We start from the raw sequence: 25,294 nt of genomic DNA on the forward strand, positions 1-25,294 counted from the left end.
ATTGGTGATCCAGATGCAGAACTGGTGCAGAAGATGTTAAACTGGAGTTCCAGCACAGAGACAGGTGCTGACATATACGTAGAATAACTAGATGCTGATTAGTGCTGGAGTTTCAGCACAGAGACAAGTACTGAAGAAATCACTGGAGAAGTCTGATCCTGAGAAGCACTGGAAGGAGTCACTGGAAATAACCAGTATAAAGCTAGGAGCGGATCCAGACACTAGGATATAACACTGGTAGGAAAGAATGTGGAACTTGGAAAACTGCAACAGCTAGTAATCTCAGTCACTGGAAAAACAAAGTTGAACAGCAGCTTCTTGTTCCTGGAATCAGACTAATTACCTTTAGATAGTTGGTCATTGGTTCAGAAGATCAGCTGAGTGACCGCAGGATTACCATTGGGAGAGACTAGTCAGGTGATATGGACTGTCATGGCTGTGTCCATGATAGTAACCGCATGAACCAAATCATGGAGCAACACATGGATGTCCTAGCAGAACCTGGGGAGAATGTTCAGCGCGCCACCCACCACTGAACCTGGCGTCTGACCATCTGGAAGATCAGGAAAAAACGGCGCAATGGTGAGTAGTGGCCGATCCCAGGCCGCATCCTGACAGACACCCACCACCTAGGGGTGCTGGGGATAGCTCCGGCTATCAGCCTAGGCCTGGGATGCCCTAAAGAGGGGGACCCTTATTGGGGGGGTCCCCACCTCCCCAGAGATCCCCGGCCAGGGCTGACTAGCGGTCAGGGGTAATGCTTTGGTCGAGGGACCTGGTGAAAGGGTTCCCCTGACTGTGGCATTACTCCCAGCTAGAAAGGGTCCAGTGCTGGTTATGGATAATACAGGGGACCCCTACATTTTTTGTCCCCTGTATTACCAAAATCAGGACCGGCTCGGCTGAGCCCAGTGCTGGTTGTGGTACACACAGGGGACTCCTACGTCTTTTGTCCCCTTTATTTTCACAACCAGAACCGTCTGTGAAAAGCCTGAGGCTGGTTGTGCTTTAAAGAGGAGCACGCTATTTGTTTTTTACATTTTTCACTTGTTTTCATTTTTTTTAACACAGATGCATGGATGGATCTTACAGATTCGTCCATGCATCTGTGATTTATTGATTTTTTTTTTTTAAATGTGTGGCGCACAGAGTGCACTGATCCATGTGTGCATCTCTGAATCATATTTTTTACACAGAAGCCTACATCACGATTCTCACTAATCCGTGCATGCAGTCAGCTATCGTGCATGATCTAAAGATATGCAAGTTTAAGCACCATAGCGTGACCTGGAGTGCCGGGGAGAGTTCAAGGGAAATTGTCCACATCTTGAATGTCAAGATGGCCGCCGTGAGCCAATCACGGCTCACGATGTCATTGCCCCCCTCCACTTTGAGTCCCCCTTATCTGTACTGCTTAATCTCCCCCCCCTCTCCACACCTTTCTGTCTCCCCCATCCACACCGCTCTGTCTCCTCCCCCCATCCACACCACTCTTATTAGTCTGTCTTCTGCTCAGACCTCAGTTGCATAAACTGCATGTGTGTATTCCAATGAGCACACAATTCTGTGAATTAGCAGCTCCACAGCAATCTCACTCTGTGAGAGAGCTGAATCTGCAGTTAACCACAGGGTGTGATAGCATACCATATCTGTATTGCGCAAGGAACACATCCATTTAGGCATCAGTGTTAATGATCAGAATTTCATTGCTTTTTGAGTTTGAGTTGCAGAAATTCAGTAGGTTTTGTGAAATTTCAGATCATGTCTAAGAAGCCTTAATGAAACATGTGAAACCGTAAGGTTTTTTGTCTATGGAATTTTATCTTGGATGTCCTTTCTTTACCTCAAACTAATTTTTTCAAAAACTTAGTGAATAATATTCCCACTTGCCTATAGAAGCTCCTCAAAACCTTACAGCATTCCCTGAAAATAAATTTCTTTAGGCAAGCTTATTGAATTCCTGGGTCACCTTCTTAAATTCCATTGTCCCTTCTACCCGATTACCACACCTTTATATAGTTCACAGACATTCTACACTGTATTCAATAGAGCTCTAACCCCTGACTTAATCACATAGCCATTGCTATCTGGCGGTACCATTATGCAATACAGTGTCACTTAACCTCATGTATTAAACTCCTATTTCCCTATAGAATGTAAGCTTGTGAACAGGCACTTTTACTACTTTGTCTGTCTGGTAATACACAGCTTTGTATTGTTACCGTGTTTGTCCCCAATTGTAAAGCGTTGAGCATTGTGGATTATACTGGTGCTTTATAAACAAATGGTAGTAGTAGTAGTAGTTATAATAGTAGAAGTAACAGTAGTAGGAAATATTGATGACAGTATTTGAGCTGTGTGCAGTTGACTCAAGGCAGATGTACTAAACCTTGGAGTGAGATAAAGTGTAGAGAGATAAAGTGCCAACCAATCAGCTCCTAACTGCATTTTTATGCATGTTTTAGAATCCAGCATACATTGCAGAATAATTGGTAATTGAGTAGCTACAAATAGACATATCTGTGTGTTTTCTCTTCCAGAAAGGCTGAAACGAACCCATAAATGATCATTTACGAGAATTACTTTTTAGAGAAAGAGCTGGATCCGTTATTGTCGTGAACTGTAACATGAATATTTAATATGCAGCTTTTTACTAACATTCATTCATCTTAACACATTCACAATTTGTTACTCACATTCATTGTTATCCTGTACCTGTGAAGCTGAGACTGAGATAAAACCGCACAAGTATATAAAATTCACTTTACAAGAAGAAATACCTATAGTAATTATTTGTGTAGATGAGCTCACACAAAACTTTTATTTGCTCACATAAAGACATCTCGTAATAAGCTTATAAAATTAACAGCCTGCACAAGAATAATTACAAACCAAATCAGGAGAAAATATTTCACATTATCTTTGGTAAATGCAGGCGGCATGAAGAGTTTTCGGAGACTTAAATCAGAGTTTAGTGAGCACTGTGAGATGACATTATACTTTTATTATTACTCTATAAAAGTATACACATTACTGCTACCATGTACAGGCAGATATTGTATTGATCTGTCTGCAGAGATACAACATATTGTTCTGCATTTTACTTACCCACCAGTCAGTGTCATATTGAGCATGGATTGTCACAGTGGGTGTGGGCTCATCTTATAGGAAGCTCTAGCTGTTCAATATCTGTTGTATGTAAACCAATGCAATTTAATCATTACGACCTATCTGCTTACAAATTCCCAGCCCTAACATAGGAAATATAAAAATTCATTTAATTTCAACATTCTTGTTTCCAAAGAGCTGGGACAGTAGATAATATATCTGGAATACAATTATTACATGAAGGAATGTTATAGAATGGGCCTGGACAACCTGTGGGTCTCCGTGTAAAACTACAAGACCCAGCATACCCTACATGCTGTCACAGCAACTGGTGAGCCACGTGTTGCCTATGCCTATTATTGGAGATAGTTCAAGACTGTAGATTCTTATTGGGTTAAACAACTTATTTGTATTAATCATTAACTCCAAACACTGTTCCATTCACCTAAAATATTGCATTTTTACCATTATGTCAGGTTGGAAAGAGGGTTGAGTGACAAGTTTACATGCAAGTTTAAGATAAAATTAAAGTTAGTGAAATTTGGACACATCTGTTGCACAGCGACTGCAATCATCAATTATGTGGGAAGTTCAGGAGCAGGGCATTTTGTACCTGGTGGAAGAGGGCATGTTGGAGGTTCTGCAGGTATACTTTAAGACATAACTGTTTATCAAACTTTTGTTCAGAAAACACTTCACAAGCATTAGATTAGGTTGCAGGTATTCCTGGAAGTTTTCTTAGTCAGCCAACCTAGTTCTAATAATCAGTCAGAGCAGGGTCAGACTGGACCACATGCCTGAGGGCCCTATCCCCTTCTCTAGAGGTCTATAACTTGGTAAAGCAGGATCATGTATGAACTTGGGTGCTTAGTTTGTTTCTCTAAAAAGTACACTAAGATTAGCTCTTCTGCTAATTAAAGTGGGTAGTCCTGAAACACCCCTGTCCAATCCTGTTCTTTGAATGACCTTTCTAAAGGTTGGTGAACTACCTCTGTGGTAGCTGGCCACACCCCTCTGGTGGCTGGTCACACCATTTAGTATTGGGCCTCTACCACTGAATTCCCTGATAAGCCCTTTATGTACCAGTCCACCACTAAGTCTGAGGGCATAAGGTCCACTGAGCTTGGCACCCATGAATATACTGGGCCAGGAGAGGTTTTAATATACAGTCAATATATTTCGGGCTCCCATAACTTTAAAATGATAAACCTGGACATGTTACCTGAACTTTTCTCAGCCCATGTAACCACTCCACACTTCTATTTAGACCCAAAATTAGTTAGATCAGTTTAGAAAAGAAGAATAGAGACATTAAAATTTCTAGTATAAAGAGAGACACATTTCTTGGCCACGCTGAACCTCCCATTGAATGCTTAAGCCACCTGTGACACTGTTAGATTGATCAAACATGTTAGGGTCTTAAATGAATAAACAAAGTGAGTGGTGCTGTGCTGGGCCATCTGTGATCATTGATCATAATTAGCAAATATATAATACAAACAAAATGAAAGCAAAACAATATAACAGAATTTAAAATTCACAAAACAAAGCCTATTTTATAGTCTACATTACCACAGAGTGTAAGTGTATATAGAATATTTCATAAAATAAACACATTACACATAATGAACGTTGAATTAAAATGTCTAATCAAGCAGAAATAAGAGAAACTGAAGTGGAATTTCTTGCCAATCGTATTTTACGGTGGAATTGGCCGCAGAAGCGCATATCAATACAGTACAATTTTATCAGGTCTCTCTTTGCTTTGCTGTTCTGTGGCATGGTTTGGTCATTCTACTCTGTATTTGGAAACTCTGTATTCTGCACTTCACAGAATTTTTATAGTCTATAAATAGTTGAAGTGACGGTGTCAATTTATACAATTCTGCTTTGTGGTTTGTGAGGGAAGAGGATCATATAAAGCACTTAAGGCTAAAACCCACCACGCGAGCATGTCATATTCTGCTGAACAGTTCAGAACATTTCTTTCATCTCTACAGAATAGATTTCAGCCCCAATCTAGTTGCAGATATACAATATAAAAAATAAGGTACCCATTGATTTTTAGATACTAAAGTATAACAACTGGTCATTACATAGTACCTAATTAATGTCACTCTTTAAAGTAAGTTGCCATGTACATTTATCCCTGAGATCATTTCTGAATATAATAGGTAGTTAACTACATGTTTCAGCATTAAAAAGGGATATATATATATATATATATATATTAGGGGTGAGCGGGTTCGGATTTCTGAAATCCGAACCCCCCCGAGCCCCCCCGATCCGAGGCCGATCCGAGTCAGGCTCGATTTTCCCACCTGACTTGGATCTGAAATCGAGGCAAAACGTCATCATCCCGACTTCCGGGTCTCGCGGGTTTTGGATCCTATATAAGGTACCCGCGTCGGCGCCATTTTCTCACTCGGCAGTGGACAGTGAAGAGGGAGGGTGGGAGGTAGGGCTGGCTGGGCTGTGTAGTGTAGTGTAGTGCAGAGTAGTGTTGTGCTGTGCTGCACTGTGCTGCTGTTGTCCATAGGGGCTGTGTCCACTACTTCAAAGTCCATAGGGGCTGGCTGTGTTGTGCTGTGCTGCTGTTAATAGGGGCTGTGTCCACTACTTCAAAGTCCATAGGGGCTGGCTGGACTGTGTTGTGCAGTCAGTTCTCCATAGGGGCTGTGTCCACTCCAAAGTCCTGTGCAGTGTCCCAGTCCTAAAGGGGTGCTGTAGTGTTGTCCAGGGGGTGCTCTGTCCATCAGGGGTGCTCCCCCCAAGTGCTAAAAAAATAATATTTTTTCTGTGTTTGTGAATTGTGTGCGCAGTAGCCGCACGTGCATCAACAAAGTAGTGCCAAGCGTGCGCCTGTGTCATAAGTAAAGGGCCGGCTGGCTTGACCGTTAAAGGGTGCTGTAACCCCCTAAGTACACTCCAAACCAAAAAAATATATATTTTCTGTGTTTGTGAATTGTGTGCGCAGTAGCCGCACGTGCATCAACAAAGTAGTGCCAAGCGTGCGCCTGTGTCATAAGTAAAGGGCCAGCTGGCTTGACCGTTAAAGGGTGCTGTAACCCCCAAAGTACACTCCAAACCAAAAAAATATATATTTTCTGTGTTTGTGAATTGTGTGCCCAGTAGCCGCACGTGCATCAACAAAGTAGTGCCAAGCGTGCGCCTGTGTCATAAGTAAAGGGCCAGCTGGCTTGACCGTTAAAGGGTGCTGTAACCCCCAAAGTACACTCCAAACAAAATAACAAAATATTTTTTCTGTGTTTGTGAATTGTGTGCGCAGTAGCCGCACGTGCATCAACAAAGTAGTGCCAAGCGTGCGCCTGTGTCATAAGTAAAGGGCCGGCTGGCTTGACCGTTAAAGGGTGCTGTAACCCCCAAAGTACACTCCAAACCAAAAAAATATATATTTTTTCTGTGTTTGTGAATTGTGTGCGCAGTAGCCGCACGTGCATCAACAAAGTAGTGCCAAGCGTGCGCCAGTGTCATAAGTAAAGGGCCAGCTGGCTTGACCGTTAAAGGGTGCTGTAACCCCCAAAGTACACTCCAAACCAAAAAAATATATATTTTCTGTGTTTGTGAATTGTGTGCGCAGTAGCCGCACGTGCATCAACAAAGTAGTGCCAATGATGGAAGCCTTCCTCCCACTAAAAAAATCAAAAGAGTTAAGCTTGCAAAAGCACAGCGAAGAACTGTGCTTTCTAAGAAGATATCACAAATCCCCAAGGAGAGTCCAAGTGTGGTGGTGGTTGCGATGCCTGACCTTCCCAGCACTGGACGGGAAGAGGTGGCTCTTTCCACCATTTGCACGCCCCCTGCAAGTGCTGAAAGGAGCACTCACAGTCCACTTGCTGATATGCAAATTGAAGATGTCACTGTTGAAGTACAACAGGATGAGGATACTGGTGTAGCTGGCGCTGAGGAGGAAGTTGGCGAGGAGGATTCTGATGGTGATGTGGTTTGTTTAAATCAGGCTCCGGGGGAGACAGTTGTTGTCCGTGGGATGAAAAAGCCCATCACGGTCATGCCTGGGCAGAAGACCAAACATTCCACCTCTTTGGTCTGGCAATATTTCTATCCAAATCCGGACAACAACTGTCTTGCCATATGTACCATATGTAAAGGTGAAATAAGTAGGGGTAGGGACGTCAACCACCTAGGAACATCCTCCCTTATACGGCACCTGCAGCGCGTTCATAAAAAGTTACTGTCAAGTTCAGAAACTTTGGCTAAGACCGTAAGCAGTCCAGGGACACCTAAATCCCGTTGTCCTGTTGTATCCAAGCGCCTGCAAACCACACCGTCAACTCCCTCCTCATCAATTTCCTCCTTAGTCAGGATCGGAAGTAGTCCTGCAGGCCATGTCACTGGCATGACTGACTCTCCTATCCGGGATTCCTCCGGAGGATCCTGCATTGCTACGCCTACTGCTGCTGCTGCTGCTGTTGCTGCTGCTGGGAGTCGTTCATCATCCCAGAGAGGAAGTAGGAACACCACTACTTTTACTAAACAATTGACCCTCCAACAGTCCTTAGCGAGGAGGATGAAGTACGACAGCAGTCATCCTGAAGCAAAACGTATAACTGAGGCCTTGACTGCTATGTTGGTGTTAGACGTGCATCCGGTATCCGCCATTAGTGCAGTGGGATTTAGACAATAGATGGAGGTAGTGTGTCCCCGGTTCCAAATCCCGTCTAGATTCCACTTCACTAGGCAGGCGATACCGAGATTGTACAGAAACGTCAGAAAAAGTGTCCTCAGTGTCCTGAAAAATGCCGTTGTACACAATGTCCACTTAACCACGGACATGTGGACAAGTGGAACAGGGCAGACTAAGGACTATATGACTGTGACAGCCCACTGGGTAGATGTATCACCTTACGCAGCAACAGCAGCAGCGTCACCAGTAGCAGCATCTCAGAAACGCCAGCTCGTTCCAAGGCAGGCTACGCTGTGTATCACCGGTTTCAGTAAGAGGCACACCGCCGACAACCTCTTAGAGAAACTGAGGGAAATCATCGCCCAGTGGCTTACCCCACTTAGACTCTCCTGGGGATTTGTGATATCTGACAACGCCACCAATATTGTGCGGGCATTACATCTGGGCAAATTCCAGCACGTCCAATGTTTTGCTCACACAATAAACTTGGTGGTGCAGAATTTTCTGAAAAGCGACAGGGGCGTGCAGGAGACGCTTTGGGTGGCCCAAAAAATTTCTGGCCACTTTCGCCATTCAGCGACTGCGTGCCGAAGACTGGAGCGCCAGCAAACACTCTTGAACCTGCCCCGCCATCACCTGAAGCAAGAGGTTGTGACGCGGTGGAACTCAACCCTCTATATGCTTCAGAGGATGGAGGAGCAGCAAAAGGCCATACAAGCCTATACATCCACCTATGACATAGGCAAAGGAGGGGGTATGCACCTGACTCAAGCGCAGTGGAGAATGATTTCCGTGTTGTGCAAGGTTCTCCAGCCCTTCGAACTTGCCACACGTGAAGTCAGTTCAGACACTGCCAGCTTGAGTCAGGTCATTCCCCTCATCAGGCTTTTGCAGAAGCAGCTGGAGAAAGTGAAGGAGGAGCTAAGACGGAGCGATTCCGCTCGGCATGTGGGACTTGTGGATGAAGCCCTTCATTTGCTTTGCCAGGATTCCAGGGTGGTCAATCTGTTGAAATCAGACCACTACATTTTGGCCACCGTACTCGATCCTAGGTTTAAAGCCTATGTGGTGTCTCTCTTTCCGGACGACACAAGCCTGCAGAGGTGCAAAGACCTGCTGGTGAACACACTGTCAGCTGAAGCGGAACGTGACACGTCAACAGCTCCTTCTTCATTTTCTCCCGCAACTGGGGCTGCCAGGAAAAAACTTAGGTATCCTAAGCAACCCGCTGGCGGTGATGCAGGGCAGGCAGGACCAAGTTTGGACATCTGGTCCGGACTGAATGACCTGGCAACAATTTCTGACATGTCTACTGTCACTGCATATGATACTGTCACCATTGACAGAATGGTGGAGGATTACATCGGTGACAGCATCCAAGTAGGCATGTCAGACTGTCCATACCTGTACTGGCAGGAAAAAGAGGCAATTTGGAGGCCCCTGTACAAACTGGCTCTATTTTACCTGAGTTGCCCCCCCTCCAGTGTGTACTCCGAAAGTGTTTAGTGCAGCCGGGAACCTTGTCAGCGAAAGGCGTAGGAGGTTGCTTCCACAGAATGTGGAGAAGATGATGTTCATCAAAATGAATTATCCGCTCTTCCAGGGAGACCAGCCTCCAGAACGTACAGAGGGACCTGTGGTTGTGGATTCCAGTGGGGACGAGTTAATACTCTGTGAGGATGAGGATGTACACACTGAAGAGGGTGAGGAATCGGTGGATGAGGAGGATGAGGATGACATCTTGCCTCCGTAGAGCCAGTTTGTGCAGGGACAGATTAATTGCCAGCTTGTTTTGTGGGGGCCCAAACGAACCAATCATTTCAGCCACAGTTGTGTGGCAGACCCTGGTGCTGAAATGATTGGTTTGTTAAAGTGTGCATGTCCTGTTTATACAACATAAGGGTGGGTGGGAGGGCCCAAGGACAATTCCATATTGCACCTCTTTTTTTTCTTTGCATTATGTACAGTTTGGGGCCTAGTTTTTCAAACTGCCATCCTGTCTGCCACTGCAGTATCACGCCTAGATGGGTCACGTGTTTGTGCCTCCCACTCGTGTCGCTTAGTATAGTCATCCAGCTACCTCGGTGCAACCTTTTGGACATAAAAACACTATTGTGAGGTGTGAGGTGTTCAGAATAGACTGGAAATGAGTGGAAATTAAGGTTATTGAGGTTAATAATAGCATAGGAGCAGAAAAACCTACAAATTCTGTGATTTTAGCTGTTTTTATGCTTTTTTACAAAAAAATACAGATCCAAAACACAAAACCCAGAACCCAAAACACGGAAGGGTGGTTTTGGCAAAACCAATCCAGATCCAAAACACGAAGAAAGATCCAGATCCAACACCAAAACACGAAAAGTGGCCGGTGCACACCCCTCATATATATATATATATATATATATATATATATATATATATATATAGAGGCACATAATAAATGCAAGTGACAATATGAATACAAGCAGACATTTTGCTTTCATGTTATCAAGGTGACGATTTATTGTATAAAATATGCTGCTCTTTGAACCTTCATCCAATGGAGATTAATAAATAACATGGTTCTAAGTGCTAATATTCCTGCAATCAATATAGATGTTCAATTTTTTCAACTCTGTTAGAGAAAAGCCAATTAGAGCTAGATTTTTGAAGTGAAGAGTGGCAAAGTATCAACCTATCAGCTCCTAACTGTCAGTTTACAGGCTGTGTTTGAAAAATGGCAGTTAGGACTGATTGGTTGGGATTTTATGTCCATTCACTTTTACTCTTTCCAAGGCTTAGTACATCTCCCCTTTAATAAGAGGCATCTTTTGCAAGTCACCGATTCTCATTGGTTTTGATCCTGAAATTTAAAATGGCATTAATATTAAATGTAAAACATGCCACTTAGTAAAATCTAGCCCTTGTAATCGGATGGGTTGAGATAGTTTAAGCACATTTGTGTGCATAGCCCCATGTTATTATTAATATGGCCCTTTGCTTGTGAATATGGCATTGCTCTTGTGTTTTGTGATGCTTAAAGTAAATGTTTAATTCTTGAAAGAACTAATTTGCAGTTTCATTGTGAACTTAAAAAAGAAATAAGTGTTGGCACTGCTGTTACTAAAAAAGATCTGCAAAAGTATAATATAAGCATCACCACCTGCAACATCATGTGTTATGACTGTAAGAGCGTCAAAAACATATCTCCCACAATGAATATGGAATACCAAATATCTCAGGCCCTATCAATATCCTGAAATGTATGCGCAGATAGCACCAGTGAAAATTCCTAGCACACTGTTTAGTAAAATAATTTATATACAACTTGAACAGCTTAAAATTAATTTCCTGTTCGGCACAATGAAATGTAAAAATATTATTAAAATAATAATAAATAAAAAAATTAAAAAAGTTCCTGTCTTAAAAGATATTACAATATGTACGATAGATACTTTGGTTAGCACCATTACTAGATTAATTCATTTGTCCCTGCGGTAATAAAACCTATCCTAGCAGAAAGGCTGGAGAATGAGTCTAGTGCAGAGGTTCCCAAACGCGGTCCTCAAGGCTCCCCAACAGTGCAGGTATTAGAGGTATCCATGTTTGAGCACAGGTGACTTAATTAGTACCTCAGTCAATTTGATTTAACATGTGCTTAATCATGGATATCTCTAAAACCTGCAGGACCACGTTTGCGAACCTCTGATCTAGTGAAAAAGATTGACATGATAGTAGGGTAAAAAGGAAGTAGAGAGAACTGTGTTTAATTCTAATTTAATAAGACGTTTTGCAAGATCATAAAGGTTGATAAGAAATGTAATAAAATTATAGTAACAATTTTATTAGCCATGGTTTGTGGAGGTTTATATATTGTGATATAGAATATTGTTATTTTCATCATTTCCCATAAATGAAACTCCTTGAAACAAATTGCTTGTTTGATTTCCCCTGTAAAGTCTAATTATATTCACAATTTGTATTGTTGAAATTGGATATAGACTTGATAAATGTTGCCTGCCTTTGCTCATATTTCTGAAAGCTTCAATACCTTCCAAAATGTATTTGTTGTCATAAACAAATGACATATTATTATTATTGCTCTTGCTGCCATTAATACATGGAAGTTTCATGTTATAGTGTATATTGTTATTCTCATCTACAAATGGATACTTATTTAACAATTGGAGAGATTCTTTTTTGGTGAGTTCAGAATATAGCATTGGAAGATTCTCTATATCATAGGGGCGGCGGTATGCAAATCCTCTATCCAATTCATTTATAGGATTCATTATGGCAGTTAAGATTGGACAGTGCTGCCCACAAATAACTTGCAGCTTATCCAGTGAGTCCTGTTCTTTTACTTGTCTCCGGCTTGTGCTAGGAGAGCTGAGAGGTTGGCCATCACTAGTATTTTCAGCATCAGCTTGTGGCAAAGGATGTACCTTGTTACCAGTGTAATGGAACTCAACTGTGGCAAATGATGTTAAACTTGCACTTTTAGCTCCAAACTTCTTTATGGACTCCAATGAGACAGAGTCGTGTGTTTTGCTTTTTATTAAAGCATCGGATGATTTGGGCCTGGCTTTTGAGTTGGTGCTGAATACATCATTAAAGGGTTCTGAGTCACTCCCATGGGGCATGTTAAAGTAATGGCATGTGTGGTGCTTAGGCTTAGCCATATCCTCCAGTTCCGAGGAAGACACTTCAGCTATCATTTCATTAATTTTGCAAGCAAAATGGAGGTAAGAAACATCATCACTGGTATTGTCAAGTAATGTGTCTGCAGAAGTTGTATCTAGATTAGTATACATTCCAGTTATGGCAGGCGGTGACTTCCTCACTAAATGATTTTCCTTCAGTAGCCATCGCCCTTTATCTATGAGTACTCCACCGTCTGTACCTGTGTCTGTTTCGGCATGACCACCTTCATTGAAAAAATACTTTTTTAGTTCCTTATTTTGGGAAGACATGGGCCTTTGGGAAATTAAGTAACCATGGTCAACAGCATCCTCCAGTAGTGGCAATGATGACCTTTTTAAGCTACTTAAGTTATCTTTTACTATTTCTTTTTTATTACTAGGACTTGATATGTTTTCTTTAGACACGCATTGGTGACTTTCACAATGTACACTGAAATGTTCATTATTTTTATTCTTTGGAGATCTTTTAGGCTGGGTTTGGATAACACTGATAGGTGATACAGATGTTGGAGTCTTAGGTAGTTTGAATTTAGATTCTGCTTTACCATAAAGTCTTTCAATAGTTCGTTTGACATAACCTGATTTAAACAGCTTCTTGTGTACCTGTTCCTCTCCACTCTCTGTCATAATCTCACTGGATGACCTCAGGTTATCACTCATGCTCTCCTCACTGTCCGGTCTATAGTCTGACCAATCAGAAGACATGGGACTTTGCAAACACTTTTGATGTTCAGAGCCATGAGAAATATTTTTCCTTTGTTCCATCTCTTGCACCATCATTTTTACTTTGGACACTTTTTTGGGAGAAACACTGCATGTTTCCATGTTGTGATCACTTCCAAAGTTAATATGTGACATGGATGAAGCTGTATATGTCTGGGATAAATCCACATGACATTTTTCTAAATGATCTATGTCAGTTGATATTGATTCTTCCATCGGCAAATCAGTAGCCACAATATTGAATGACTCTTGAGATTCTAGTAGACTGCATTGTTGTAGATACTCACTAGATTCATTATGACAATTTTCCCCAGAAAGTTCTCTGTATAGTTCAGCTGCAAAAAAATGTAAGTCGTCACTGTCACCAGCCAAGACATTTTGTGCTTCATTTTTCAATAAATCTGGCTTGTCACACGGTTCTGTCATGCATTGTGAATCAACTTTGTCTTTAACATTCAAGTGATGAAGTTGGTCACTATCGATACTATTTGTTGGGACTCTTGGGTATTCCTGCATAGGTGTAGGCTCAATTACGCTTTGGACGTTATTCGTAACTAAATGAAACCTTGACTCTTGCAAATTTAGAACAGCTGCTTTCAAGTCATCTGCTTTTTCAGTAATGGCGATTTGTTTCAGTGTCTGAAGTAAGGTAAATATTGTAGAACTACTGTTAGGGCTGTTGGACAAGCCCTCTATTGTTTGGAACATACCCTGTTTTAAATGTAGGACTATCAGCCAGGCAAGCAGTAGCCGAGATGACGAAGAATCTACTTTAGATGGAGAATTTGGGAGACTTAAGGACTTTTCTAATTGCCTACACTTTGAGTTTTGTATGTTTTGAGGGGACAGCTTCAGCTGTTCTGCCCACACATCTCTCATGCAACTACATTTGATGTAATCCGCTAATGTCTTATTTTCAACCTGAACAGCGGCATCAGTGCTTGCCTTTTTTGGAGGCACATTTATGAGTTGGTGGCTTGCCATACAATTGATTAACTCCTCGGCTTTATTGCTCTCACAAAAGGTGTTGTGTCCAAAATCTGTAAGCTGCTGGGCAAATAATTCTGCAAAGTGTTTACTGCTTTCCATGACAACTGAGACAGCATCGTCAGTAAATGATTCGATATTTTGTATAAACATCTCTTTTTGTGTCATTGGTTCTGCATGAAATGGTTCCACTTGATGTTCTTCATCCTCGTTATGCATCTGGATACCATTTGCATTTCTACACACTTCACCTGTCATCATCATAGTTGTTTCTGCACGTGGCTGAGAGCCTGAGTCTTTGCTGGAATGTGTGAGATCACTCTCTAACCTTGTAGAAGACAGCAGCTGAAGCACAGGTAAGGCAGCATTAGGTAATATATTTGTTAGCCAGGTTTGAATATAGCTTTCAAGATCATTTGGGAGAGTTGGAGAATTACTAACTTCCTCTGATTCCAATCTGTTTGTATTATTTGCTGTTTTTGTTTCATGTACTTTGTTATTTGGTTTCTTCTTTGGAACTTTTTGCTTTTTTGCTGTTTTCTGTGATCTTTTAGATTTTTCTGAAATGTTTTTGGGTATGGGTTCATCTGTTACATGGTTATATTCAGTAAGGGAACACTCTGCTTGGTCATCAGTGTAAAGTATAGAACCATTTGAGACAATGGTGCCACTGTAATCTGCTATTTCTTTGCTGGAAATTATGTCAATCTCTGCATTGTCTTTCTTCTCTTTGTTTTTCTCACTATTTTGATTTAGGGAATAAATGGATTTATCAATTGTTTTAACAGATCTTGGCTTTACCTTTGCCATTTGCCTGTTGCCCTTTAATTTCCTTATTGTACCTGCTTCAGATTGATTTGTAATAGAGGACTTCTGGGGAGGAAATATTTCTTCAAATACAATATGTTTTGTCTCAGGGTTCATACCGCCACAAGATATTCCACAAACTATTTGTGTAGATTCTAGAGGAGGTTTTCCATCATTTGGAACATTTGTATTAATTTCCTTTAATGAATCTCCTATAATCTTCTTCTTTTTCTTTTGTCCCATAGAGGATGTAGAATGATTATCATTGCTGAGGCAGCTGTCGGTTCCCGACCCTGTTACTAAATTGTCCATAGAAGTGGCTGATGATAGGTCCTTTGTACCATGAGTTTCATTTGTAGAGTTGGTGGTGGGCACCGCCGCCATTGGTGACACAGCATTTCCTTGTGACACTGAATCCAGGCAATCTTTAAGATCCAGTTCTGATTCATTATTTGTATGTGTTGTTTCTCCATGTAATGGGGATTCTTCAGAGAATGTAATGGAAGCACTCACAGACCTTTTGATTTCTTTAAATTTAAATTGATCCTGATGGTACATGTGTTTGCCTGCAGAGTAGGGTCTATCTCCCGTAGAAAGTCCTGTGAAACACACATAATCACTTCTGTCAGATTTCCTCACACCTTTTTCGTATACTGTATTTCTATGCAACAGTTCCATGCGAGGGGTCTCTCCTATGTCAAAGTTCTCCTCTTCTAATTTGAAAAAGTTCTCTTCATTTTTGTGATCTGTTTCAGTTCGTTTTGGGTCAGCCCCATTAGATCTTAAATTAACATTGTCAGCAGTTGTCAACATTTGTTTATTGCAATGATCCAGAATATCATTTACAGATTGTACAGGGTTGCTCTCCATATCATTAAAACTGAACATGTGTTTCATATTTTCTTGCAGTTTCCCTTCTGATGCCCTCCTGATGAACAACCGTCTCTCTTGGCTTTTTCTAATCCCCGGTGTGGGAGGTCTGTAGAAACTAAGCTTTTCTCTTTTCATAGGGGATGTTGTGTTTTGATCAGAAATAACATTGTAATCTTGAATTTGGTTTTGGACTCTTTCAGCATTAGTTTCGTATCTATGTTCTATTGAATCTTTAGTTTCATCATGGGTTTTGTGGTCAATGTTAGTTATTATTTTAGGAGAATCTATGATACTTACTGATTGAATTTCTGGATTAACAGAAGAACAAATAACCTTTTTTTTGTAATAGGATAGGTTGGCTCTACTGACTGTGGTTGACCAATTAATGGTTTCTTCTTCTCTTATCTTAAAACGAACTTTCATTTCTACAGTCATAGTTCCATCACAGTTAAGATGGACTGATTTTTCAATGTTGTCCCCTGGAGAAATAACTGGCAATTCCTCCCCGGAATGTGGCCACTGTTCTGTTAGGTGTATTTCGTTGTCTGGTATGTGGGAAAAATCTGCAAAGTCTCTGTCGCTATTGCATACATTTGCTGAAGAATGGACGAGATCCTGTTCACTGGGAGTTGTGACAGGCTCACTAGTCTTCACATCTGACATTCAGTATGAATTCATGACAAGAATAGATGAATAATAAAAGGTAATTTAAGAGTTTAAGTTATCCAGGTGAGAAGACAGCATATAGAGGCAATCATGGAAGAAAAGGAAAGAGATAAAGATGAAAGTTAGTAAAAGCAAGTAAGAAAGGCAAATAAATCATGATGTACACACACATTTATTAGAAACAAATTATTGAAGGACATATAGGAAACCATATTATTTGCATTATAATACACATGAAAACAAACTATAATTGTATGATTGAGGGATTGTGGATAAGAAAAAGATGGGAAAGAAATTACATAAAACAATCATTATACTAGGGTTTTGCTTATTTATTAGAGTTATATACAAAAAAATTAAACTACATCTGCACAGACCATAAATTCACCCTTTTTCCCTGTATTTGGTCAATGTTGGATAATACCTGTAAAGTTCTTCCAGGAAGGTGCACCATACAATATATAATGAAGATTGACAACAACAGAAGAGATAATTTCCTACTGGGCACTCAGTTATTTATATAGCTTTCAGAGGTGTATGATATGGGGAAAAATAATAGGTTGATTACATGTCTCATACAGTTATCAACCTATGAGTGTTTTCACATGTACTAGGTGTTTAGCAACTCAGCATTTAAGTTACCTGACAGTGACATGCCTTTTGTTGGGACCATCCATAAACTGACTGTGGTGTCTTCTGGCAGGTCTTGATGATAGCTATGTTATATGTGCTATCCATAAACCATCAGGAAGCTACTCATGTTATGCAGATGATCTGGAGCAATTTATCAAGCACATATAGACACATAGGGTATGCTTCGGTTTTGGGTTTTCCGGCAGTACTACATCTCTGTAATTTGCTGATTTACGAAAGTGCAAACAGATGAGAAACTGATGACAAACCACACTTTAGAGTAGTTCACCATCAATGATCTTAACATTACAAGTATAGAAACCTCATATTTACTAAGTGGTTGGTTAGAACCTTACCTAAAAGCACTGCCAAACCCACCCAAATAAATGACCTGCCTCTGGCAGATACGTTTGCAGATAGCACTGGGCAGATCTTGATTATTATAATTATAATATTTTATATTTATAATAATTATTATTATTATATATTATAATCTTGAAAATTATGATGTTTAAAATTCTGAAAAAAATGCTAATAATGAAACTTAGGGCCAGTTTTGAAAAATAGGGGGGAAACCGGCATGGGGTCCTTCTTTTTTTTTTTCAACAACCAGCACTACGCACAACCAACCAGCTTTTTTATTTATGTATTTAACTGACTGCACAAAGTAGATACGTATATTTATATACTAACCACACCCCCCTGCAATTTATACACCTGGATTTAATTGTGATAATACAGGAAGGGTATTTATTTCACAGAAAGGGGTAATGGGTCAATAAGCCTCTGACGAAGATAACATAAAAACATGTTACGCGAATCCTCTAAACAGATCCAGGAACTTTTGCATAGGAATGCACTGGTTTATCAGGATTTACATCAAGTGACTTTCAACTCCGGTCCCATTTAAATTCTACCTTCTAAAGACACAGGAACCTAGGAATTACCCCAGCGGGACTGCACAGAGCTGCAGGAAGAATTTAAAAACCCAAGAATCCACCTGTGGAAGGGTATGAACTGTTGCTTTTGGACACGGTAATAACACTTGGTAATACCAACCTGCAGGTTAGGCAACAACAATTTTAATCAGTGACTTCCATCATATTTTTAAACCCGGGACTCCTGTATACAATATACTCTTTTATTGAATGCTAAATTATATATTTATTTAATTTTTTTATTCTCATTTTAGTTTTCTGCTTATTTATGCAATGTGAATAAGTCTAATGCTTTTTTTCTATACATCTACCTTTGTGCAGTGTTTTTGATACACACACTGGCCCTCATTCAGAGTCGGTCGTGAGTGGCCGCTCGGTCGTACGCCTAACGACCGCAAAACTGAAAAGGGAAGCAATCGCTTGGCCGGTCGGTCGCAACCAAAGTGACGCCCATACGTGAACGATGCACCTCCTCTAGCTAGCGAGTGATAGCAGCTAGCGATCGAGTCAATCGTTGTCAGTCGTTGTCAGTCGCTGTATGTTAATTTTCTTCTGATGGGTGCAGCCGCTTGTGTTGTGTGCAAATTACAACAAAAATTAACAAAAAAACACATTGAATAAGCCATCCCCATGGAATATATTTATTCTTATTATTCTCTAATGCAAACGCAACTGAATCAATTATAAGCCAATTAGCAGTGTTATTAGCAACATCAAACAATTATTAGCTGCTTGCATTGTGTGGCACAAAATAGAAACATTAAACATAACATCAGTCACATTCGATAGTATCGATTGTGCTCTGGTGCTTGAGAGAGCACATACCCAACCTCAAGCTGTACAATCAGCCAGGCCTCTAACCTGCTCACAGAGTGACATTTTACTACTTCCGGCCTTCTATGTCGTAGCAGGAAATTTATGTACGCCCCTAAAACGCCTTGAAAACGGTGAGGAACGCCTGCGTTTTTAGACCACCACCCCCGTCAACACCCACAAACGGACTTTCATGTCAATCAACTCTTGGAAGCCACTTCCTGCTCGTAAGCCGTACGATCGACAGCATTTTGGATCGCAAGGTCTCGTACGCACATGCACACAACTAACCGTACGCATGCGTGGTTTGGAAACATCGGATGCGTACGACCGAGCGGCCGCTTGCGACCGACCCTGAATCAAGCCCACAATGTTTTGCACTGTTTTCCATGATCATTTTAGATAAACAACCGGCCAGTGCTATTGACACTAAAGCAGAAAGACATGCAGCGTGGGTCCCTCTGCCATAATGTCAACCAGCCCTAGACCGAACAGCCAAGGCCTGGAATCCCTAGGGAATAGTTGGTACCAATAAATGGGATTCCCTGGTCTAAAGACAACCAGCCCTGGGTACATACCCCTCTTCTCCGTACCCTTGATGCAGTGGGTAGCTAGTTGTGATTAATATTGTTTTTTAAAAGTGGACTACTGGTCCCAGCAAGGCTGTCAGGATATGATGGCGCTTGTTGATCTACAAATCATTGGAAAAGGTCCTCTTCGGACCATATAGCATTCACAGTTCTTGACAAGACAAAAAGCAACAATACTGCTCCACTGGGAGCCCTAGCGCAACTGAGAGGTCACTTGCGGACAAAATTCAAAAAGGAAAGATGGTGAGAAAATTAGTATATATCGGTCAGTATGACTTTTTCCATATTAAGTGCATCAAAAAGAGCAAGACATCATAACTTGCACAAAAAACATGACATCATAGTGGGCTGATACACAGCAACTGCTACGTGAGTTTGTGTAGAGTATCTTATATGAAATCGCTCTTTGCTTGCCAAGAAAATGAGTGCAGGCTTATGCACCTATGTAGACTTGGGTAACTGTGGCACTCACACCCACCTGTGCCTTGAGAGGACGGGGGAGGAAAGAGGTGCTACAACTTCGAGTGATAAGGGAGTGGTCATGCAATTACTTACACATGCAGACTGTGACACGGTGCCATAGTAGCAGTATACTAACACACCCTGAGGGAACCTGAGTCCTAAAGACTTGCCCAGCGGGCTCTTCAGGCTGAGAAGTGCCATTCCAGGCATCCTGCAAGCCAAATACAGTTGCCACTGGGGGGTCTTGCACGCTGGGTGATAGCACACTCCTACTGTAGTTATGGCCCTGGAGACACAGACGCTTATGTGTCCAAAAAACTTGTCTTATAGTATTTGTGAGTGGTCTGCAGCAGGTGTGACTGCACTGATGATGGTGACAATTGTCATCAGTAGCGAGCCACTTGTGATCCACTTATTAATAATGCACTGCTTGTTTCAGCGATTGTGATAGCAGCGTTACATATGTAAGCAATTGCAGCTTCTTTAGTGCAAGCATTTTACACCTACAATTTTTGATGCAGTTTTGTCCAACTCTGCATCAGCTCTATAGCTTTTAATATGTGTTTTTATCTTTTGTAACTTTGCTTATATTAAAATAAGCTGTTTCTTTGTTACACACATTTGTTTCTAATTAATATTATTGCTCCTCATGGCAGAATAGTTGAAAGAGTAAGTGGGCTGTGTTCATAAATATACTTAGACTATACGTAATCTTGGACAAAAAAGTATACAAAGTGGAACTCATGATTTTAGGGGTTCCATACAAAAGATCGACAAAGATTTGTTCAACACCAGAAGTTCGACATGGAAGAAAGTCGACATGACAAAAAGTCGACAGGTACAAAAGGTCAACATGGTGAAAAGGTCGACGTGGAAATGGTCAACACAGAAATGGTTGAAACATTTTATTATTTATTTTTAGGGTTAGGTTTAGAGTTAGGGTTTGGCACTAGGAAGGACGGTTAGGGGAGGCACCAAGGGGAGGATAAAGGTTAGGGAGAAGAATAAAGTTAGAAAAATAAAATCATTTTCCGTGTCGAACTTTTGAACATGTCGACATTCTGTACTGTCTAACTTTTGTCATGTCAACTTTTTTGCATGTTGAGAATTCTTAGAAAATTATTAGAAAGGTTAATAAAAGGGGAGTTAGATTAATTCTACTCACGGCTTCTCATTTCTGGTTTTGTTCTTGATTTAGGAAAGACGCGTTGGTAGATCCCAGGTAATTTAGCTGGTAGATATTCTGTTTCAGACTCATAATTTACTGCCTTAAAAGGTTCTCTGCCAGCTGCTACTATTGTTCCAGAACTCAGCAGGAGAGCATGGGTGCTAAGAATCTGTGAGATTACAAAAGTAGCCAAAATCATGGATTATTAAAATATTTTATAAATCGTGCTAGAAATGGATTAATATAATATAACATCTCACCACACTGGGCCTGATTCATTACGGATCGCAACTGCGATTGTAATAGCGATTACACACGCAGCCTCACTGCGATAGTAAGCTAATCCATAGCGATCGCTATGCCATCGCAGCACACATAAGGGCGCCCACTTTACCTTACACACATTCTTAATGTTTAGCAAGACTGAGAAATCATCGGTACTATCGAGCACCATCGCAGCCTCATGCACAAGCTCTGACCTTACTCAGGAATTGCTATGGCATCGCAGTGGCTAATTTATGCACGCCCATGCAACAGCGTTTCGCCGACCAACCCCCATCACCTCCCGCAAACGGCACTTCCTGTCAATCACTCTATGATGGGTCTGCGTAGTCACTGCAGTCCCGATTGCAGTGGCCGGTTTGCGCACGCACACCACAATGCATACACATGCGCAGAATTGCCCGATTGCGTGTGTAATCGCAGTTGAGATCGGTAGTGAGTCAGGCCCACAGTCTCAAAGAGAGCCCACTTCAAAGTTTGTACTGTTTTAATAGTATAGATGAAAATAGTTTAGAAAAGTGCCTACAGCTTCTAAAATGCTAGGACATCACCATCCCCCTTCCCCACTTCTAAAATCACCCTTGAATTGCCAATGAAACCAGTGGCACTTGCGTGACATGGCGAGCACCAACAAACCTCACAAATTATAACTACGACTGTCGGAGCTGTTGTCCCATCCATGGTTTATTGTTAAATACCTCCCAAAGTAATTTCTTATTACTATGATATGTGGCAATAACAAAATATATTTTTAGGGGGACTGCCTCCAATGATAAATATACCCCTGACAAAGCTATGTTTTATTACATAAAATCATCTTTAGAAATGAAGAAGTGTATGCAATAATAAAATGCATATTTATAATACAATATGGAGCATATATTAAACCCAGGGAAAAAAAATCTCACTCCCCTATACTACTATAGGGGGTAATTCAGCTTAGGAAGGATTGGCAAAGCTGCTCACAAGCAATTCCGTCTTTGCTAATATGCAAATGCAGCAGGAGGTGTATGACACCCCCTGCTGCATTTGTGATCCCAGCACTGTGACCAAGGTCGCAGGCTGGGATGCGTTGGTGGACGGCGCCGGGCCCCAGGACAGCTGAATAAGACTCAGCTTGTGTGTCCAGGAAATTGCATCCGTAGACGCATCCCCTGGCCTCACTTCTTGAAAACGGGGCCGATGCCCCCTGTTTCTGGGAACGCCAGCTGTCCCCATCCCCGCACCACCCCTTAAATGCCTCTGCCTGACAATCAGGCTGAGGCATAGCAGGGGCTGCATGCGATCACACAGGACCCATTTCGGGAATCTGCATTCAGCATTGCACACATGAGCAATGTTGAATTAACCCCCTAGGTCCAAATGGCTCATTAACAATTACCACTCCATTTAAAACACCAAATTTAGACATCAAAATCATGATTAAACATGGAATTACATTAATGACATACTCTAAAATAAGTTTAAATATCTGTTTGCTTTATTACTCCACTTTCTGATTAATCCACTTTCATAGGATGTTACTTATTTATTTAGTAAATTCTATTTATATAGTAACATCTATTTTTAAGTACTCTTACCCTTCTTCCATCAGTGCTGTAAAGTTTGAAGACCGGAAACTGCAAAGCCTCCGATATTTGATACAGAAAGGCATCAAAGTTTTGTATAGACTTCTTATTCAGTACCAAATCATGTTTAAATTCTTTATCTCCATTTTTGTATACCACACAGTTCTTTGAGCTTCCAAGTACAATAGTGTTTTCCCTTTGAAATGGTGCAACCTCACTTTGTCGTGCCACCTGCATAACTCGGCGACGTGCACTGATTGGTCTGCTGCTCTGCCATAACAATGGTTTCTTGCTCGCTCTTTCAAGGTTTATTGGCTTAATCTTCTTTTGATGGGAACAAATATAGGATTTACCATCTTCAAGTTCCTCTAGAGAGGTTATGGGATGTATGCCACGTGGAGTTGTTATGTTCCTTACTCCAAAAGGCAGGGGTACTTTTTTGGAGAGGTTGTCTAGCAATGCATCAAATGTCTTGAAAGACCGGTTGGTCACAACCATTTTTATTCCATTAAACCTTGGGTCTCCACTTTTGTAGAAACATATTCTTTTGGTGAAACCAGGACCTGTCATTCGTGAATGCCTTGAAGAAAAAGCTTGTATGCTCTCTGTGGAGTTGGCTGGAGCCACCGAGATGTTGGTCGATGTAGTTTCACTCATTTTTGACAGTAACCTAAAAAGCAATAACATATAGTTTATTTCCCTGCTATGAACCAATTTAAAATATACAATGAAATAGATTTGATAAATTGTTTATATTTCCAGGTTACTGGAAGTAATTGATTAAAGTCCCAACTTTCCATGGAAGCTACTGGATTTTGGGTGATCCAACATGTTTCTGTAAGGAAATTTGTTCATAAGCCACCAGCACTGTTTCACCATTAACGTGGACCTGCCCTATGGCGCTGCCTCCAATTTACACGCTTGAGTTGAGACGTTACTGAGAATCTGGGGCCTTAGGTGTTATTTTCTAGTAAAGTCTTAGATTGTCAACTAAGTACAAATCAACTATTTGTTAATCATTTTTTACCTATTTACTGCTGGAAAGTTATGCATATCAGAGGACAGAGGCTGATAAGTAGTAATTTAAATAATGCAACTGTATCTTTATTTTTCAGAAAATCCAAAGTCTTACTTCCCAGCATGTGCCTACAGGAAACACCAGTCATCTCATTAAAAGCTGAAGCACCATCTTCATAACAATAGCGCTGATTCAGAGGTGGACGATAAACACACAGTCGCTGCATTTTTGTACACAGCGGCTGTGTGTTATTATGCAAATGCCATAGGAGGTGTCTTGTGTAAGTAGACACCTCCTGCCGGCTTCTGTGTTCCACTGCTGCACCTAAAGAGGCAGCATCGGATCACCACTGAGTAGGCATTGGCCATCTGAGTAACCCTAAGCAGGGGTGATTTAAGAGAAGAGGAGGCCCGTGTGCAGACTACTCTGTGCGGGCCCCCTCCTCTCTATGGTGTAGTAGACTCTGGCATTGTGCCAGAGTCTACTGCGCATGTGCAGGTCTCCGGTAACATGATGCCCATGCAATGGTACCAAGGACACCTCTACTGCACATGTGCAGGTCTCCAGTAACATGATGCCCACGCCATGGTACCAGGGACACCTCTACTGCACATGTGCAGGTCTCCAGTAACATGATGCCCATGCCATGGTACCAGGGACACCTCTACTGCACATGTGCAGGTCTCTGGTAACATGACTGTGCATATGCAGGTCTTTTGTAACATGATGCCCGCGCCATGATACCAGGGACACCTCTATTGCACATGTGCAGGTCTCTGGTAACATAACTGTACATGTGCAGATATCTGGTAACATGATGCCCGTGCCATGATACCAGGGACACCTCTATTGCACATGTGCAGGTCTCTGGTAACATGACTGTGCATGTGCAGCTATCCAGTAACATGATGCCCACGCCACATGGCACCCGTGCCTTAGTACCAGGGACACCATCTACTGCGCATGCGTAAATCTCCTGGAGTATGGCCACCTTGCCATTTTCCCGGTGATTTGTGCTGTTATTACAACGCCAACGTGGAACTCTGGTGTGGTAAGTATTAAACATGGGTGCAGGGTGTGCGGTCCGGTGCAGTAAAAATGCCAACACCATAACAAAAATAGGCATATAAAGTCACAAAACAGAAAGAGGCAGCAGTTCCCCTCGTCACCCACATTATTCTGGTTATCTAAATGAGCTGTAATTTTTCTTATATGTTATGTTATACTATACTCGGCTTGTGTACAAACCGTGGGCCTGATTCCGAATCACTCGCTATGCCAATATTCACCCAAATTGTTGATATTTTTCG

At 41.4% G+C, this 25,294-nt stretch overlaps 2 protein-coding genes across 2 annotated transcripts in view; both read right to left on the reverse strand.

Annotated features, from left to right (window-relative positions):
• The window catches only part of RP1 (RP1 axonemal microtubule associated), a 668,735-nt gene that overhangs the window by 595,500 nt on the left and 47,941 nt on the right, over window positions 1-25,294 (reverse strand). The window contains exons 2-3 of the mRNA XM_088469748.1: window positions 22,979-23,636; window positions 21,114-21,285 (exon numbers count right to left, since the gene is read on the reverse strand). Of these exons, the coding sequence (XP_088325874.1) occupies window positions 21,114-21,285; window positions 22,979-23,623 (817 nt within the window). The 5' untranslated portion in view covers window positions 23,624-23,636. The remainder of the gene's footprint in view (window positions 1-21,113; window positions 21,286-22,978; window positions 23,637-25,294) is intronic.
• LOC148526794 (oxygen-regulated protein 1-like) lies at window positions 11,546-16,509 on the reverse strand. Its single transcript, XM_088469517.1, has one exon. It carries the CDS (start codon window positions 16,507-16,509, stop codon window positions 11,620-11,622), a length of 4,890 nt encoding a protein of 1,629 aa, XP_088325643.1. The 3' UTR covers window positions 11,546-11,619.

Source organism: Taudactylus pleione, unplaced genomic scaffold (genome assembly GCF_031769625.1).
Source record: "Taudactylus pleione unplaced genomic scaffold, aTauple2 ptg000093l, whole genome shotgun sequence".
Taxonomy (NCBI): Eukaryota; Metazoa; Chordata; class Amphibia; order Anura; family Myobatrachidae; genus Taudactylus; species Taudactylus pleione.

Coding starts and splice junctions, on each gene's coding strand:
- LOC148526794 (XM_088469517.1), bottom strand. CDS start 16,509: ATGTCAGATGTGAAGACTAGTGAGCCTGTCACAACTCCCAGTGAACAG.